The following is a 17,935-nucleotide window of genomic DNA, read 5'->3' on the forward strand; positions in this document are numbered from 1 at the left end:
AAAAGGATCTCAGGAAGACATAAACATTCTGTGGTGCTTCAACTGTCAGGAATCTTGAGAACTGGTAGCCAAGCTTTGAGTTATGGCCACAGGATTACTAAAGAGGCAAACACAGGAGAGTGCCCTAAATTTGGACTCAGTGCCCACACCGACATCTGGCTACCTGACACATGGCTTTTCTGGGCAACTTCAGCTTCCTTCCCCATGTCTCTGTGACACTGGGCCCAGAACAGCAGCCATAGGGGCTCCCCATCCCTCATACACACCAACATCCACACCCACACCCACACCCATTCTCTTTGTGGAAACCTCCATCTCTAGCCCTCTGTGACCTCATTCTCACAAAAACCCCATGAGACAAAGAAAAAAGGAACTGTCAGGACTCAAATGCCCCATTGGGTTTCAATCCCATTTTTAGACTAGGAGGCAATGATGTGGAGATGTTTTCACACCTCTCCTACTAACTCTTGGAAAGGAGAAACTGATGACTAAGTAAGACAGGAGGGCCTAGCATTCAGTGGTGCTGCAAGGCCATAGGGGTGGGGAAAACTCAGTATAGCAGCCAGAGACCCTGCCTGATATGTCATTCTTCACCTAGACCCAGACACAGCCTTCTGTGAAACTCCATCCATTTGGAAAAGCTCTAGGGTAAGTCAATCAATTAGGCTTGGGCAGATTTGACCCTTTTTTCTCTTCTAGCAAGCAAAGAAAAAAGGGCATTTTTGCAGAGAGAGGTGTGAGTAGACTGTGGTCAGTAGTCACAGCAGACGTAGCTCATGGAGGGACATTCAGGTGGATACTGGTGTGTGGGAGAAAGAGTGAAGTTCAGAGGGCAGAGGGTCTGGCACTTAAGTAGGAGGATTAGAGGTAAAATTTGTATTGTCATGTCCAGGAATAGATCAGATTCCAATTCTGAAGGGTCAGGAGGTACAAGATAAGATGACAGAGAAGAGTAAAAGGTTGTGTACTGAAATATACACAGATGCTAAACTCACAGGAACTAAGGAAACTGAAGGAAGCTCAGGCAAATCAGGGGACAATGACAGACATCTAGCAGTGACAGTAGATATAGGACAGTAGGCACAGAAATATGGAGGCCGGACCAGTCTAGAAGTCAGAGTCCAGGGCTTAGAGAGTCTTGACAAGTGATGGGCCCAAGAATTAGAAGGACAGGGTATGAGGAGGGAGTGGCTACAAAGCTTGAGCTGTCTAACTATAGAGGAGGCAACCAGAAAGAAGGGGATATAGGACAGAGCACAGGGCAAGGAAAAGGGGCCTCAAGTTGAGAGTCTAAAAGAAGGAAGGATGTGATTTGAGCTGATGGAGATCATCTAGACTGGGCTGCTCTAAGATCCATGGGCTAAATCTAAGGGAAATGGAGTCTAACAGGACAGAACTCCTGGGCTGGGCTGGGAGAGGTATAAGACAAAATATGGTAAAGGAGAACAAGGACTAGGGAGTAAGAGCCCAGAGGATAGAGAGAAATGACAAGCAAGATACGATCTGATTGGGAATAATGATCAGAACAGAGTATAGACACAGAAATTGAGGAATCAAGGGTATAAGACAAAAGAAAATCAGGGTTCTGGGAGATGAGGGTCGTCAAGATACAAGAACTGAAAGAGTCATAGCCAAGTTGCTGAGGCTAGGATGTGGACATAGGAGCTAACAAGAGTAAGGAGATATGAGTTGAAGGAGTTAAGGATGGAAAACCAAGATAGTCAGGGCAGGGGAACTGAGTGGGGCATGGAAGCATACCATGTGGGTACCAGAGGCACAGGGACTAAGATCACAGGTCCTGGTAAGACAGAAGGCACAAAGTCTTATCTAGAAAGGACCCTAAAGCTGAGGGAGCAAATGGTCTTCAAATCAGCAGAGCTACCACCAGCTAAGGTGCAAAGGTTGTATAAGGAAAAAGGGAAGGATACAGAGAGTGCTGCAAGATGCCACAGGAGCCTAGGGAGCAGGGTGCTCAGGAACTGAGCCTGCAGAACATAGTGGTATTAAGACAAGGAGATGTAATATGAACTAAAGGACCAGGTTTGAATGAGCTGGCAGAGGCTTCCTTGGCCAAGATGCTCTGGAGCCCAGGGGCCACAAATTTTAACAGGGCTAAGTTTAAGAGATGAAGTGAGCTCTGAGGCTAGCCATGAAGTGGAAGATGTCGTAAGTTCTGGCAGGCAGATCTGAGGGATCAGTCAGACTGGAACTAGAGGACAGAGCAAGGAGGTGCTAAGAAGGCTATAGGAATAGATGGACTCAAAAGAGGTGTAAGGGGGAGGGTAGAAGAATAGTTAACAGAAAGAAGCAAACATCAAGAACAAGAAATGACCTATGAGAAACTGTAGGAGTAGAGCTGGCTTGTAGAATAGGTCCTGCAAGAACAAGACTTACAGTAGCAAGAGGTATGGGGTCTGAGCCAGCAGAGCACTGGGGCATGTATTTGTAAGAGTATTTGGAGGTTAAACTAAGAAAGATAACAAAGTATGGGGGATGGAGCTGAAAAGCTGAACAAATACAGGGAGAGATGATGAGAGGAACAAAGTATGAGCTGACAGGAGGCCCAGGAACTAAATCCTAGGTGATTCAGAATCTGACAGAGGTAGAGCTAAGAGTCTGGTCTGAAAGGAGTAAGAAGTGCAGAAGGAATAAGGGGTAAGTGAAGAGGTGAAAGGAGATGATTCAAAGGAAACAACTGTTAGAAACGACAGAGGACAAGAAGGGGTTATGGGCAGAAGAGCTGAAGGTGAGGGAAGGGAAAGGGGAGAAGTAAAAGGTACTTGGAAAACAAGGGAAAAGAAAACAGGTTGTCACAAGTACAAGCATCAAGGGAGGGAGAGAAATACAGGGGAGAGCTATTGATAAGTAGAGAAATTGAGAATACCTGACTACCAGGAACTGAGGGGGTAGCTGAGGAATCATGGAAAAAAGAAACTCAAGTATGGGAATTTGGTAGTATAAAGCTGAGCAAGGAATAGGTAAGAGTCTAGATGCTGTGGAAGGCTGATGAAGCAGTATTTGGAAACAAGGCCTGAAGATCATGGAAATGCTGAAGAAAAAAAATCAGAGTGAAGGAGAAGTGGATGGACAAGGAGACTCAGAGAGTGAGCTATGAAAGTTGCTTTAGGTACTCAGATAAAGGAAACACATGGTAGATAGAGCTCAGGGGTTGGGCTGGGAGAGAGGTGATAATAACAAGGAGCACAGTATTTAGGAAACAGAGGCTTGAGGGGATAGCTGAGACTAAAGAGACAGAGCATGAAGATATGAAAATGGCTATAGGAAGTGGATGTGAACTCTGAAAGGGACCTAAGACTGAGCTCAAAGAAGACATAGAGGAGAAGAAAGAATTCTGAACTGCTAGCCATTCAGGCTAGCAAGAGGATGAAGAAGCTGTAGGTCCTAGGATTGAGAGTGTGCCCAAGGCTTAGGGAGAAAAAATATTGAACCTAGAAAGGGTTAGGGATGCCCTAAGAAGAATAGTAATGATAAAGGAGCTAAAAGTGATATGGTGAAATGCCCAAGCAGCCAGAGTGAGCAATAACATGAACTTGTAAGGATGAATGTATCCAGGACAATTCTGGCCACTATACCTTGACCAGGCTGCTCTAGGACATAAGGACTGAGCACCAAAGAACTAAGGCTCTAAGGGGGACTGAGCACCAAAGAACTAAGGCTCTAAGGGGGACTGAGCTTAAGACCTGGGCTGGGAGTAGTGTGAAGAATAGGGAGTACAGGACTAATAGGAGTCAGAGGATCTGAGGGCAAGTTCATATGAGAGCTGCCAAAGCAACAAGATCCAGAGTCTTGATTCAGGACAGTTCTTTCCTTTCCCTCCGCTATCATTACTCCCAACTTCTGAGAAGAGGAGGCCGGAGCTCATTGTGTGAAAATACCAGTAATATCAGCCTGTGAAGTACAATGCCTCTCAGAGTACTAAGCAAAGCTCCCTTCCCCAGATTCCTTAATCTAGTTTAATGATATCACCTCCCTGCAACATCCAGGCTCCTGGCTGATCTTTCCAATTTCAAGTTCCTTGTCCCTTTGATCAAGATTTCACCTTTTTAGAAATGGAGGCTAGAGACTATGGGGCAAAATTCCCCAAGCCCCACACCTTCCTAAGGATAGCATCAGGATAGAAAGGAGAGGGAAAGACAGGGGCAGGAAGTACAGATTTAATCAAAGCTGCTGAGCAGACATGCGGGTAGGTGCCATCAGGAGTAAGAGCACAGGGGGTACAAGCGGGAGCATGGAACCCAGAACAGAGGAAAGGGAGATTATGGGGTCAAAATGGCACAGTATTAGGTGAAGAGGTCTGAGAGGACAAGACTGAGGGGAACAGGAGTTCTAGAGTTGATAAGAGGGGAGGAGAGGCTTGAGAGGCCCCACACAACCTAAAGGCAGTACCTGGTATGAAATGGCAGATTACAAAGCACAGGAAATGAGGGGAAAAGGTTAATAATAATAACTAATATTTATATCATGCTTTAAAGTTTGTGAGCATTTTACATATATTGTCTCATTTGAAGCACGGCAAATTCAAATCAATGGGCACTATGGATATTATTATCCCCTTTTCTTACAAATGAGAAAACTAAGAAGAGTGTGATTATGGTTACACAGCTTATGAGAAATGGGATTTCAGTCTAGGTTTTCCTGATTCCAATTCCAACTGTTCAATTTGCCACAATGCTTCAAGGAAAGGATAAAGGGTCAGGGACCCAAAGCTGAAGAGGACAAAGGACTGAAATGACAGTGGGAAGAGTTGAATGATGAGAGGGTGAAGAGAACAAGACTGAGCGGCAGAACTGAGGGGGAAGGAGGTTATAAGCTGATAAGAAGAGTAATAAGATAAGATGGCAGGGAAAGAAAAAGAATAAGGCCAAGGATGAAAGGGATCTGTAGATGATAAGAATATGGCACAAGGCTAAGACAGTAGAATGCAGAGGCAGGGTGCTTGGAACTAAAAGGAAAGGCCTCATTAATATCCTCCACTCCTGGGCCCTATCCCAGGAAAGACATGAGGAAACTCTGGTCTAAAGCTGCCATGTGTCAGGGGTGGGAGACAATTTTCCCCTGGTGAGATGTTTCAAGCTCAGAACAAGCACCAGCTCTTGTGCCAGAACTAATAGGATCACAGGCTTGAAATCTGGAAAAAGTAGTTTTAGCCTAGTTTTAACATGCAGTTTAACTACATTTTACCAGTGAGGAGGTAGGGATTCAAATCCAGGTATTCCAAATCCTGTTCTCTTCCATAAAACCATTGCTACCTCCCACCATAAGGGCTGAGAAAACTCCCAGGGCAGGAGAGGGGCAACTTTTACTCCCTGACTAGCCCACTAGCTACCACTGAAGGCCCTGCCAGCCAAATGATACAACTGTAAGATATGGCTATATTGGCCATCTCCTCTTCCCGGAGGATTTGAAGAGAGAAGGTTAGACATTAAGATTAGTAGCTAAGGACTTCTCTACAAGAATGAGAGGAGCCTAATGATTATGTTCCAGGTCAACAGTTCCTGGTAGTCAGTGGGACAGGAATAACTGAAGGAAGGAAAAGTCCCATGCAGGCAGAATCTGACTCTGTGCCCCCATGATCTAAATTGAGAGCTCAATGGGTTCATTGTGGTGTTTCTATTACAAAGTCTGTCTCTGTCTTCTTTTATAGCCAGCCCCACAGCTCCATCTGTCTTTGCCCTGGCACCCAATTGTGGACAGGGAACCTCCTCCCAAGTAGCTATGGCCTGCCTGGTGTCAAACTACTTCCCTGAGCCTGTGACAGTGACATGGAATTCCGGGGCCATCTCCAGTGGAATCCAGACCTATCCTTCTATCCTCCAGTCCTCAGGACTCTACACCTCAAGCAGTCAGTTGACAGTTCCTGCAGATGATTGGCTCACAAAGTCATACATCTGCAATGTGGCCCACAAACCCACATCCACCAAAACTGACAAGAAAATTGGTAAGAAGGAGGAGGAAAGAATCTACAGGGCAGAGGGTGGGCATTTATAGTTTTAGAGGTCTGTGTGGATGGAAGAAGATAAAGATGGGGCAGTAAAAGTTACATGTGGTTAAAAAAAAGCTTTAAGCTGGGGGAAGGATTGAGAGGTGGAGAAGCTATAAATATAGAAACTTGGGCAACTATTGACTAAGGAGATCCTATAAAATTATGCTTCCTCCTGTCCTGGGAGAAGGTCTTTATGTATGGGAAGAAAAAAATAAAATTAATATAGTTCTAGATCCTACAATAATAATGATGATAATAGCTAACATTTATATAGCACTTAACTATGTTCCAGGCACTATGCTAAGAAACTGAAGCAAAAAGAAGTTAAGTAACTTGCACATGGTCACACATCCAGTAAATAGCTGAGGCCAGATTTGAACTCAGGTCTTCTTGACTCCAGGCCCATGGCCTAATCCACTGTGCCACTGTGCCTGTCTACCTAGAAGGGAAAGTTTGTAATTTCTTGGGCTACAAATCTCTGAGTGCCGGTAATCTGGCTTCAGGATGAAAAGATTGTGACACTAGATTTACATTTCTTAACCCCTTATCATGTTCTTTCCTGGCAGAATGGCAGAATGGAAAGAAAGATCACTTAACAAATAGCCAGAAAGCATAGTTCCAATCTTGCCTCTAACACTTACTTGGTATGTGACCGTGGATCATTTAGCTTACCTAACAGTTTCTGAATCTTTAAAATGGGGAGAATACCATTGCCTCCTTGTGGGGATGTTTTTGTAACTTCTGTCCTTGCCAAACCTTCTCCCTCAGTAAATATCCTTTCATAAAAGCTAATTAATGTCAATTAGCATTGAGGACTAGTTGATAATTAATTATTGGGGATTTGTTGATTAATATTGGGGAACGCACAAGATGGGAGTTCATAATAGTATTGGGAGCTACAATCAAGACCTCAGAGTTGCTACTTACTATCCATATGACTTTGGGCAAGTCATCTTTTCTCTCCAGGCTCATTTTCTTTCCTGTAAAAAGAGGCCACATGCCCTAGAATTCTGACGGAAGAAGTAGTCAGTCATTTTACGGAGGCCACATAATAATAACACCTACCTCACAGGAAGATTTGGAGGATCAAATAGGGTATGATGTGAAGCGATTTTCAAACCTTGAGGGGCTATATAAATGCCAGTTGTTATTTTATTTGGTCTCTGGCAAATCCTATCCTTCCCACCACTTCATCTCTCCCTGAATGCCTGCTAACATGTATCCCAGCTTATGTCCTCTCTTTCCCAGAGCTCCTGAGGTAGGAAATTCTCACCACTCATCAAGTCCTAGGACCACCAGATCAACCATGAATTCTCAGTGCACTCTGTCTCCTCCTCCATCCTTCTTGCTTCTAATTTCTAGCCTGGACCTCCTTGCTCCCTGATAATCTGCTGACCATTTCTGCTAGATCTGGAAAAGTGACTCTTCATCTCCACACTACAAGATCCTAGGTTGAGAGTTGGCAAAGACAGCTAGTTCAGCTCCCTCTTTTTATAGAAAAGAAACCTAAGGCGAAAGGAAGAGATGGCTTGCCAAAGGTCATCCTAGTAAGTAGCAGAGCTAGAACTTGAACGCAGATCCTCTTTCCACTATGCGAAGCTGCCTCATTTAATTTAGGATTACTTGTAACATCATCCAGTTCCCCCTACACGTATCTGTTATTCTATAGGAAATTACTTCTACAGACATCTACACTCAGATACAAATGACTAAAAATGTGGAAAGCTGAGTAGCAAGTCAGAACTCTGTAAATTCAGGCTGATGGTCCTAATGTTTACACTGGAAATACTACCACTAGACACGAATTTAACTAGTACAAGAAACATACATAACCTGTTATCTCCTCTTCTCTTTTTTAGAAAAGATTTCCGAGTGTACATGCTGCAAATGCCAAGGTATGGGGCGGGGGGCGGGGGGGTGGTGAAGGTGTTCAGACTGCCTCCACCGACATGCTAAGCACTAAGCAGGAAACCAACCAGGGTTGCCAGGGCAGTGGTGGGGAAGAGATTCTTGAGAACAAGAACATGTGCTCAGTTAAAAGTCTTCTGTGATATTGGGGGATGAGAATGAAACTAAGGCATCCTGGGAGTAAAGCCTGTAGAAGAATCCTTAGGAAAGCTATTAGGGTTTTCCAACAAATGGCCATGACTGCAGAGTGGCTATGACCCTTACAGGTCAAGGGTGAACACTTAAAGTTCAGTCTGAGAGAATCACTGTCTCTGAAAAAGACCTGGAGTTTTTAATGGACTTATTTATAAATGCACGTTATGATATGACAGCTACCAAACCAATGTAATCTCAGGCTACATTGAAAGGTAATCCAGGATGTGGGAGGTCTCACTGTTTTCTATCTGGGCAGATGACTTTTGAAGTACTGAACACAGGTTTAGTTTTTGTCACATTTTAGGAAAGGAGGAGAGTTACCACAATGGTAAAGGAACTCTTTTATGCCATATCAGAATGGGGTAAAGGAATAGGGGATATTTATCTCAAAGAACAAAAGGAATATGGGATGGGGGAAGGGGGAAGAAATGAGAGAGGCACGACATAGATCTTCAATTATTTGAAGGGCTATCACGTGGAAAAGGAATTAGACCTGTTCTGCTTAGTCCCAGAAGGTAAAATTGAGGAACTGTGATTAAAAAAAATTGTAAAGAGCTTAATTTAGTCTGGTTATGAGGAGAAACTTCCTAATAGGACTATCCAAAAGTAGAGGATACTTCAGAAGGAATTTGGTTCCCCCCTCACTGAAAGTCTTCAAGCAAAACCTAGATAATCTTTCATTAGGGGTAGTGCAAAGGGAATTCTTGTTCAGGAGCCTGTTGGACTCTGAGCTCCCTTCTAAGTCAGATTCTGTAGATCTGTGAGAATGAGATGAGCAGGTAGAGATTGGGGACAAGTATGGAAAGTTTGAATGATGGACTAAGGGTCCCCAAAAGAGTCTGAGCACATTATACTTTGGATCCCAGAGAGTTAGTGACTAACATCTGTCTTCTTTCAGCATGTGATGTCGTTGGACCTTCTGTATTCCTCTTCCCCCCAAATCCTAAGGACACCCTCACACTCTCAAGAGTCCCTAAAGTCACCTGTGTGGTGGTTGATGTGAGTGATGCATCAGAGGTTCAAATTTCCTGGTACAAAGGCCAAAACGCAATCGACAGTCCTAAACCGACAGAGAGGAAACTAAACAACGGCACCTTTCAGGTGGTCAGCACTCTCTCTGTAGCCCACCAAGAATGGCTGAATGGCGTGGCATACACCTGTAAAGTTGATAACAAAGAATTACCATATCCTGAGAGAAAGACCATCTCTCATACTAAGGGTAAGAAGATTGGACTTCTTGGAGCCACAAATGGGTTCAAGTTTGTCCTTAGCCCTAAAGACTTCTTCTAAAAGGTCAGGGACTCTATTACGCCAAAGAAAATGCAACTTATCTCAACTTCAGGGTATAGTAGAAAGAGAACTACTAGATTTATTGTCATATGATCTGTTTTCAATTCCTCTTCCTATCACTTTTTAGCTGTGTGACCAAGGCTTCAATTAGTTTCATCTGTAAAATAAGGTCCTTTCCAATGTTCTAATCCTATGATACTATGAAGTTCTTCCACTAATACTCCTGGGCACAAAGAGCTGAGAGGAACAAATGAGTCTATCAGTTTTATAAATAAGGGCACTGAACTTTAGGAAGATAAGTTTCTTAGCCTCACAGATGGTCAAATCCACATGTCCTCTCTCCCAGATAGGGCTTTTATCCCTAGAAACTGTAGCCTTCTAGGCTCTGGACAGGGAAGAATTTATTCAATAGTGTACTAAGAACCAGGAAAGAATAATATAGACAAAAGATAAATCAAAATTTAAGAAAAACTTCCAAGTAGGGGATGTGGTGTGATGATGTTTAGGCATAGGGAGGAGGGAAGACCTTTATCTTTTTGCATTGAAAACTACTAAACCAAGTTATACTTACTCCTTGCTTCCAATATTTCTCCATTATTCAAAACACCATAAGTCTCTCTCTTCATAAGCCTGAGAGAACATCTGGTTTCAGAGGTGAATAATGCTTGATCAGGACAGAGTAAGATCAGGATTCCTTTGTAGGACAGTTTGTCCCTATGACCAGGGGAGATTGTGTCTTCAGTGGGTAAAGTAGCAAAGAAAGTATTAAGAAAAGTCAACATTCAAAATTCCAAGGTAAAGGGAACTGAAATTAGAGGAAGAGTCAGGGAAAAACATGGTTTAACCATTAGGGAGCTCAATACAGTGCAAAAATAAGAAGAGAACTTGTACCTTTGGGAGGGAGAAAAGAGTTATGTGGATATCTTAGTCCCTTTCACAACCAGAACCCTACAATACTGTAGAAGAGAGATCTGGCCTCCCCGGGGCAATTCTCACATTTTCTCCTCTTCCCAAAGGTAACAGAAAGAAGCCTGATGTGTATGTCTTTGCCCCACATTCTGAAGAGTTGAAGCAAAAAGATACTGTTAGTATTACCTGCCTAGTAAAAAGTTTCTTCCCTAAAGAAGTCGTTGTTGAATGGCAATGCAACAACAATCCAGAGTCTGAAGATAACTATTCCACCACTGAAGCAATGAGGGAAAACGACACCTTCTTTGTCTATAGCAAGCTCAATGTGAAGAAAACAAAATGGCAAGAGAATAACCACTACACCTGCACGGTGCTGCATGAGGCCCTTCCGAACCAAACTTCCCAGAGGACAATCTCTGCATCATCCCCGGGTAAATGAGAGAGCAAAGAGAATCACACGTGCACACACACACACACACACACACACTTCACATCCCCTATTCCAGGGATAACCAATTTGGAGGACCTCCCTGTCCACTTTTTTCCTTATCCCAATTCCCTACCGTGGGGCCTTCCCTCCTTCACATTTTCCAGGCTCTGCTGATGGAAGCCCACATGTAAATTGTAAATGTATACTTCCCATTATCTTCAAGCAAAACAATAAAACACCCAGCACCATATGTGGAATCCCTCTGACTGGACTGGTTCTTTCTGGAACTGACTCCTGGGAAGGTATTAAGAAAGGGGAAGCATTGTCCTATCCTGCAACTGGCACTAATGTCAGTAGTCATGGTAATTAAGGAAAATAGTCCAGAAACCTCTTTCTCGACGAGAGAGAGAGAGAATGAGAGAGAGGGAGAGAGGCTTTTTTGGTATAAAAAAGGACCTGCATGGAGTCTGTCACTATTGTCACCCAGGGGCTCACATTACAAAGAACACAGGGCCAGAAAAAAACAAAGAGTTAATAGCAATTTAACATGCTAGGGCTAAATACAACAGGCATCCATGAGGATTTCATTACAGAGCATTCTATGTGTCAAAGCTTAAAGGTATAAGATGTCACCCCAGCCTAGAGGGACATACAGAGAGGGTATCCTCACAGTTTCCACCCTATCCACTTCACCCTACCTCTAGGAATTGGACCCAAGGGTTTACAAAGCCTTGTGGGGATATGCTATAGAATGACTAGAGGGGGTTCCCCCAAAAATTATGATTTCACAGTTTTATTGTACACGAACATGAATTAAGATAATATATCCTCATGAGGATAGTGAGTTTATAAGTATGACCATGAATTTGTGTCTGTTAAGTATGAGTGTGTGTGTGTGTGTGTGTGTGTGTGTGTGTGTGTGTGTGTGTGTGTGAATATACATTTGGCATTGTGCAGATAAAATTTAGGTATTTGAATGAATTTTTTTCAGTTTTGGCTAAATAGACTGGGACTTATTGTGTGAGTGTATGAATATGCTTTTTCATCAATTGGGTTGTGAATTTATGTCATCTTTTATATTTGTGTTAAATGCTTCCTCTATGTGTGACAAGTAACTCATCTCTTACTAGGCAGGCCATGGCCCCAATATTCTTTCTTCTCTCAATGAAATAATTCACTCTTCTCTCCACATTGACATCCCACATATAAATAAAATGTAGTTGTAAGAAAATGTACTAATTACAATTTACTAATATACAATTCACATTTACTAGGTACACTCAGCTTTCACCCCCATGCCGACTTTGTTACCTCTACAAATTCATGGAGACTGTGAGATGACTGATCCCAGCCTGAAACCTGGGCTTTCAGACTTCCAGGTCTCAAACTGACTGTCTCAATTCCTCTCACCTATTTAATATTGTTCTGCACCCAATTCACGTCCTCAAACACACACACACACACACACACACACACCTTACACCCAAGTTGCACTCACACATGAACCATAAATACAGTCACTCATGTTTAGATGCAAACACTCTCTGACTCTGTCTCTGTCTCTGTCTCTCTCTCTCTCTCACACACACACACACACATACACACACACACACACACTCATTCACACAGGCAGATGAGGACATGTATACACACTGACAAAAACCTATTACCCCTGTGCACCCCAAAATAGAATAAAATCATCATGGACAACAGTTTATGATTGAAATAGTAACAAGCTCACTTGAAAACACACCAATTCATACAAATCCTCAAAATTAAAAGACACACAAAATACATGATTGCTCAAGTTACAACATAGAATGTGTGAATGCATTCTCACTAACAAACAAATATTATAAATCAGCAATCTCATATGCATGCAAAATAGAAACATGCCTACTTTCAAAATTATACTTCTGTACTCAAAATTATACTCACATTCATGTTCACACCAACATGCACAGATAATTCAAAATGTTTCTCATAATCATACAATCGAACATATAGACATCCACACTCACATATTCATTCATTCTCATCTTTCACTTAAATTCACAATTGCAAACTGTAAATCCTGACAGACACAAAGAGACTTATGTTAGTAGTAAGATACTCATACATGTTCACATTTATCCACAATCAGACTCTAATACTCAGTCTCACACATATACTCACTCTCAAAATAAGATGCTCACCTTTCAAAGTCAATTCAGTTCTACAAACATTTATTAAGCACATACCATATGCAAAATACACATACATATATTCGTGTACTTTTGGGCCCCAAAAATACTCTCTCCTATCCTTCCTGATGCTCCACACAAGACTAGAGTCATGTCCGGTTTTTCCCAATGACTTCATAAAAATGTAGTTTTTCTTAAGGGGAAGATCCTAGCAAGGCTGCCTCACCTAAGAACTTTCTGGAATTGTAGTCTTGTCACTTAGAAGCAGCTGTTCTGGAATAGACTCATATTCAGATTGAGATTCCAAGCCATAAACAAAACCCCACTCCTACCCCACAAAAGGACAACTAGAGGACAGGAAAAAAATAGGAATGACTAGACCAAAGTCTAGGAAAGGTCTTTGGTATTGGTCCTTGGAAGAACTCAGCTAGAATGAGCAACAAGAAAAGAAACAACTCAATTACAGAGAGGAGAGATCAGCATGTTCTCTAGACATGCTTTGAATAGTCCAGTGAGAATAAGAAGAGACCCTGAAAATGCGTCTTTATTTCTTCCAAAGAAATAGGATTACTCCTAATAGGATTGCCACATATTTGAAAGAAATTGGATATCACCCTCCTCAGAAGAGCCTATGGAGATACTAGTAGGCAGGAGATCAATGGGGAACCAAGAAGTCAAAACAGAACCCATAAAAGTTGCTTACAAAGAAACTTTTCCTCATACAACAATATCTCCATTTCCAATCCACTTTTCCCAATTCTAATCCTTATTAGTATGTACTTTATTTTCATCTCACACACATATAAATCTTTGCCATTCTAATCCCTAACTCCTGTCCCATCCCCATCCCCATTATTTTCCCAATTCTTCTCAATCCCCTCTCTTAGGAGTGAAAGTCATAGAAGAGCCAAATGTGATGTCTCAAGGGCTCCCCTGCCCTTAGTCCTCCACAGAGAGAGAAAAATCATCAGCTTATCTCCTCCCCTTTACCTCTCCACAGAGTTGATACCAGATGAGAACTGTGCTGAGACCAGGGATGGAGAGCTGGATGGGCTGTGGACCACAATATCTATCTTCATCACTCTCTTCCTCCTCAGTGTGTGCTACAGTGCCACTGTCACCCTGTTCAAGGTCAGAGAGTCCTATGTATCATTTCTCCCTTGACCTATTCTCCCTTTGCCAATGTGCCGTCCTGCTGTACCATTCATCCTCTCCCACAGGAATTAAGATAAAAGGAGAGCTCTGGGCTGTCAACTCAGAGAGTATAAACCAGATTCCATTGGTCAGCCCTATCCTGACTGACTTCACTAAACTCTGAGGAAAGAAGACCCCCTTTTATCTTCCCTCAGTCCCTCACACTTATCCCTTCTACTGTCCTGAGTCTTATGGAAGGAGCATGACTGATAAGGGGGAAAGATAGTGGCTAGGCGGCCCTGTCCTAAAACCTTGACTTTTATTCCATCTTTTTTGTGTTATTCTGCAGGTGAAGTGGATCTTCTCCTCTGTGATGGAGTTAAAGCAGCCAATGATTCCTGATTATAGGAACATGATGGGGCAAGGGGCCTAAGAGAGGGTCCACTACCCCTCCTTGAAGCTTAGTCCCAGAGATAGACCTAAATGGAGTGAGATCCCTCACCATGATTTCCTCAAAACAGCAGAAATATCTCCACATCACAGTCAAATCCAGCTTCTCCCTGAACCTGTGTTCACCAGTGGTTTCCTTTAGTATGAGACAAAGACTCTCCGCCTCTTCTATTCCCCAAGTCCAGATTAGGAAAATGGAACCTCCATCTAACAAAGGTCTCATTCTCCACCTATTGCCTTTCTCACATGGGGCCATCAGAAAGAATATGTTCTTTAGAATAGGTATGCAAAGGAAAAGAGAATAGAAGCTACATGGTCTACAGTGAGGGCTGAGGAAGGATCAGCATCGTTGCTGTTCAAGACATAATTGATAGATGTACTCATACTCATTCCAATCAAATGGTTTCACTTTTGGTACTCCTTTTATGCAATATCTGTGGTTCACATTTGTCCAGGCCTGTGTCCACACCCTTCCACTGCTCTGGCTCAGTAAGAGCTAGGTTGTAATGCCATCCTCTCTTCTTTAGTGTTACTGGAAGTGACATCTGTGCTTTTATTGCTCCATAAGTAGTTGTAAGATTGTAACATTGTAAAAATTATCCTCATAGCTAATGTGTAAATTCTGTCTGCATGAGATGGGAGTTGGGGGAGTATTAAGAGGTTGAAGCTAGGCCAGGATATGCATGAGATATATTCCCAGTATTGAAATAAGCCCCAAACTATCACTCCCCAGAATCTGGTAGGAGACGGACAAGTGGATACCAGAAAGAAAAAGAAATCAGACTAACTGATGGCATGGATTGGTCATAAATTAGGCCCTCGCCAGAGATACTTTGGTTGACTGATCATGAGTCAAAGCCAAAGTTGGCTCAAAGGGAAGGGACCCCTTAATGGATTAGCAAAATCTCAGGATAAAAATTCTATTGTCTTATTTCTCAATTCTACTCTCTTTAAGTTGTATCCCTTAGTTAATTATAAAATATTTTTTTAAAAATTTGATCTTGATTTTAGACTAATTAAAGAAGTATTTTTCTGTAACTAAAACAGGAAATTTGTATGTAGTTGATGCTTAATAAATGTTGAATGGATGAATGAATCTGAGTATACTAGGATACAAGAAAAGTCTGGTGGCAGCAAGAAGTAATTATTAGAAATACTACCTATCACCCCAGAAAGTCTGTAGAGTTTGTCAGGAAAGAGATTTGGTAAGGGTAAGGCCAGAGTAGGGTAGAAAATTTCTTTATAATTTCTTTATTTAACCCTTGGCAATGAAAGTTATATAGTCAGAAATTAAGTAAAATTGTGGTTAAGACAACCCAAAATCTTCTACAGAATCAGGTTTCTTGATTAGATGAGCATGAATTTGGATTTGTAGAATGGACCAACGAGTTCAATCTAAAGCAACAAGCTTATAATCAGTTCACCTTTGGTATTTTTATAATACTTTTGAATTTCCCACATTTAGGTCTGAGGTGCAGACTGAGGACACCTGAGAACAGGTGGAAGAGAAAACATCAGTCTAGATACCTCTCTGGTCCTCATCAACCCCAAGCCATGTCACTGCAAGCATGAAAGTGTTAGAAAGGATAATTCAGCAATGGATTGATGTAACTTGAGATTAGATCCTTGCACTCCACCTAGGGTTGCAATTATTCCAGGGTTCTTTATCAGCCTGAAAACACCAATCCTTCACTGACAGTCAAAGAGAACATATAACCTTGCTATTGTTCAGTCATTTCAGTCGTGTCCAACTCTTCATGACCCTATTTGGGGTTTTCTTGGTAAAGATATTGGAGTGGTTTGTCAATTGCTTTTCCAGCTCAGCTTATAGATGAAAAAACTGAAGCAAGCCAAGGTTAAGTGACTTGCCCATGATCCCATTGCTAGTAACTATCTGAGACTGGATTTGAACTCGGGTCTTCCTGACTCCAGGCCTGATGCGCTATTCACTGCATTACCTAGCTGCCAACATATAGGCTACAAAGGAGCATTTAAGTTGTGTATTCAGCCCCCTGGCTTCAACAGAATGATATTTGCCCTGTGTATTGGAAAAGTTTAAGTGAACAGAACACTGTCACAGATCCCATGATACTGAATTCTTCTTCTTCTTCTTCTTCTTCTTCTTCTTCTTCTTCTTCTTCTTCTTCTTCTTCTTCTTCTTCTTCTTCTTCTTCTTCTTCTTCTTCTTCTTCTTCTTCTCCTCCTCCTCCTCCTCCTCCTCTTCCTCCTCCTCCTCCTCCTTCCCCCACCTCCTTCCCTCTTTCCCCTTCACCCTCAACACTTCCCTATCCATTGCCCTTCTGCTTCATCCCCCACCCCCCACTGAATCCAAAAGACAAAATGGTGGGGGAGGGGAAAGAGTGAAAGAGACCCCAAAATCCCAGAACAATTTTTTAAACAAGCTTTGGAAGCACCAAAGGTATTCAGAACTTTTCCCTCCTCTACCCACCAGTCAAAGAGCTCATCATTGATCATTCCGGAGAAGCTGTCTCTCCTGCCAATTCACATTGACAAAATTTTATCAGACTAGATCCTGGCAGGTACAAGTTTGTTTAAAATGGATTATAAATGTGACCAAACCATCTTGTTTGTGAATTTGAGATATTGTTCATTTTCCTGTTCTCCCCTGAAACTCCTCTCCCACTAACATTTTTAACCTTCTCAGAAGGAACATATAGACAATGTTTGGTTTGCTCCCAGGTGGCAACGCTGGTGGAGTGTGGCCATTTAATTGTCATAAAATGAAACAACTGTCTACTCTCTTTTCAACTGTCCCCTTCCTCATCATTCTGTCTGTCTTTATTACCTCACCCTCTAATGTTCAATAATGGAAATGATGTTTAATCATTTTAAATTATTGCTGTTATTATGAAGTTTTATCTCAAAAATCAAAAAAAGAAAGATACTCCAAATCCCTCTAAAGGAGATGTAGTTAGCTAGCGAGCTTTCTGGGAATCCAGCTCCTCAGCATGAATGGGAGTTGTGATAAGGACCATAAGAGTTTACCAAAAGCTACATAAGGAAAGTATTGTTAACTTCAGTTTTTAGATGAGTAAAATGGAGTTCAGCGGTTGAATGACTTTCCTGAACTCACGTAAATGAAAGAGCCAGGACTGGAACCTGACTCCAAATCCAGGGCCATTTCCATGACTTCCTAAGTGAAACCTTGCAATAATGCAATAAAACAAGAAGTTTGAATACCTCTTTTTGAGAAAAAGAAGCAAAAAAGGGATGCTGTTGATGCTTTTTGGGGAAACTCTAGATGTGTACAATAGCACCAAAAATAAATAACTGGGCTCCTGTTGTGAATAAAAATTAATAACAGCAGCCCCATGAGTCTCTGAATTTCCAGCTATGCTGCACTCCTTTGGACTGCTCCATCATGCCTGAGAAACCTCATCAATGAGAACCTCACAATCCTGAAAGATCACA

At 42.1% G+C, this 17,935-nt stretch overlaps 1 gene segment (V, D, J or C); it reads left to right on the top strand.

The window, feature by feature from the left end:
• The first annotated feature begins 551 nt into the window (after positions 1 to 551).
• LOC118841716 lies at positions 552 to 16,280 on the top strand. The segment is given in 7 exon segments: positions 552 to 648; positions 5,666 to 5,959; positions 7,864 to 7,899; positions 9,006 to 9,326; positions 10,414 to 10,737; positions 13,920 to 14,050; positions 14,403 to 16,280. Coding segments are annotated over 6 exon segments (1,119 nt in total).
• Positions 16,281 to 17,935: the final 1,655 nt, after the last annotated feature.

Source organism: Trichosurus vulpecula, chromosome 3 (genome assembly GCF_011100635.1).
Source record: "Trichosurus vulpecula isolate mTriVul1 chromosome 3, mTriVul1.pri, whole genome shotgun sequence".
In the NCBI taxonomy this organism is placed as follows: domain Eukaryota; kingdom Metazoa; phylum Chordata; class Mammalia; order Diprotodontia; family Phalangeridae; genus Trichosurus; species Trichosurus vulpecula.